Here is a 1325-nt window from a genome sequence, read left to right on the forward strand (position 1 = left end):
GCCCCAGCTCCCAGGCCGCACATCCAGTGCCCTCTCGGCTTCTCCACGCGGCCGTGGGCTGAGCGTCTGGGATCTGCTTGGCCTCCACGCCCTGAGAACGGCTCCTGTCCTTCAGGCTCCGCCCAAGCCTGGCGGTCGCCCTCCAAGCCCTCGCCCGCCTTCCAGCATGGACTGGGCCCCTCCTCCCCCAGGGCCCCCGGATACCCGTCCACAGCCCTGGCACCCCGCCTCTGCCGGACGCATGGCTTCCTCCCCATTGCTGCTCCCAGAGCCCCAATCTCTACACGCTTTCCATGGTGCCCTCCGGGGCTAGGCCTCGGGCGGTGCAGTGGCCAAGTGCCCCCAGCAGCCCTGGACTTCTGTGCTGAAATGCAGGCGGTGCCCAGAAACAGGAAATGAAGACCCATCCTATTCACGAACTTGTAACACAAGGCCACGTGTAAACACAAGGAACCAAACCAAACCAAACAATAAAGAAGACCGAAAAATGGATGTCTTTGGTGGATGCTGGTGCCAAGAATATGGCATACAGCGTGGACTATTAGAAGAAGCAACCAATCTGTCTTAGAAGAATTCCAGGCAACACATGCCTTAGAAAGGAGCATGGTGGGACTTCTTGTGTACTGTGGACGTGTTGTCAGGAGGGACCAGACCCCATAAAGGCCACCAGGCTTAGTAAAGTCAAGCCTGATGGTCAGCAGCAAAGAGGAAGACCCCCTGGGAGATGGACTGACCCAGGGGCCGCAACAATGGGCTCAAACAGAGCCGTGATTGCGAGGACGGTGCAGGGCCCAGCGGTGTTTTGTTCTGTTGCCCGCGGGATCGGGTTGCTATGAGTCGCAGTCAATTCTGCACCTAACAACACAGTAACACAAGCAACAGTAGAGTCAAAACCACGGCTACCCAGGAATGAAAGGCTGGCTTAACCTAAGAAGAGCGACCGGTGAAATTCCTCACAATTACTAGATTGAAGGAGAAAACGTGACCGTTCAACAGATGCAGGAAGACTGGTGATAGGATGAAGAGTCTGTGCGACAACAAAACAGGAAGGAAAACTCAGCAAGCGGAGAGGAGAAGCACATTCCGGAAACTCGGTAAACCGTCTGCAGTCAGCACACCGGCTGATGAAATACCAGCGGTCAGGAGCAAATCCTGGGCGCCGGCCACCCGCACTGCTGCTCAACGCTGTGTGGTAGGTCCCGGACAGCTTTTTTTTTTAAACCTTTCCTTGACTTTTACAATAATGGACTAATACAATATTTGTCCTTTTACGATTGACTTAGGAGCTCTGGTAGTGTAGTGCCTAAGGCACTTGACTGCTAACC

At 54.9% G+C, this 1325-nt stretch overlaps 1 protein-coding gene across 1 annotated transcript in view; it reads right to left on the reverse strand.

Annotated features, from left to right (window-relative positions):
- Positions 1-257, reverse strand: part of SLC9A3 (solute carrier family 9 member A3) — a 58046-nt gene extending 57789 nt beyond the window's left edge. The window contains exon 1 of the mRNA XM_007955795.2: positions 22-257. Coding sequence (XP_007953986.2) covers positions 22-257 — 236 coding nt within the window. The remainder of the gene's footprint in view (positions 1-21) is intronic.
- Positions 258-1325: the final 1068 nt, after the last annotated feature.

Source organism: Orycteropus afer, unplaced genomic scaffold (assembly GCF_000298275.1).
Source record: "Orycteropus afer afer isolate SDZICR_OR568_19922 unplaced genomic scaffold, OryAfe1.0 scaffold00541, whole genome shotgun sequence".
Classification (NCBI taxonomy): Eukaryota; Metazoa; Chordata; class Mammalia; order Tubulidentata; family Orycteropodidae; genus Orycteropus; species Orycteropus afer.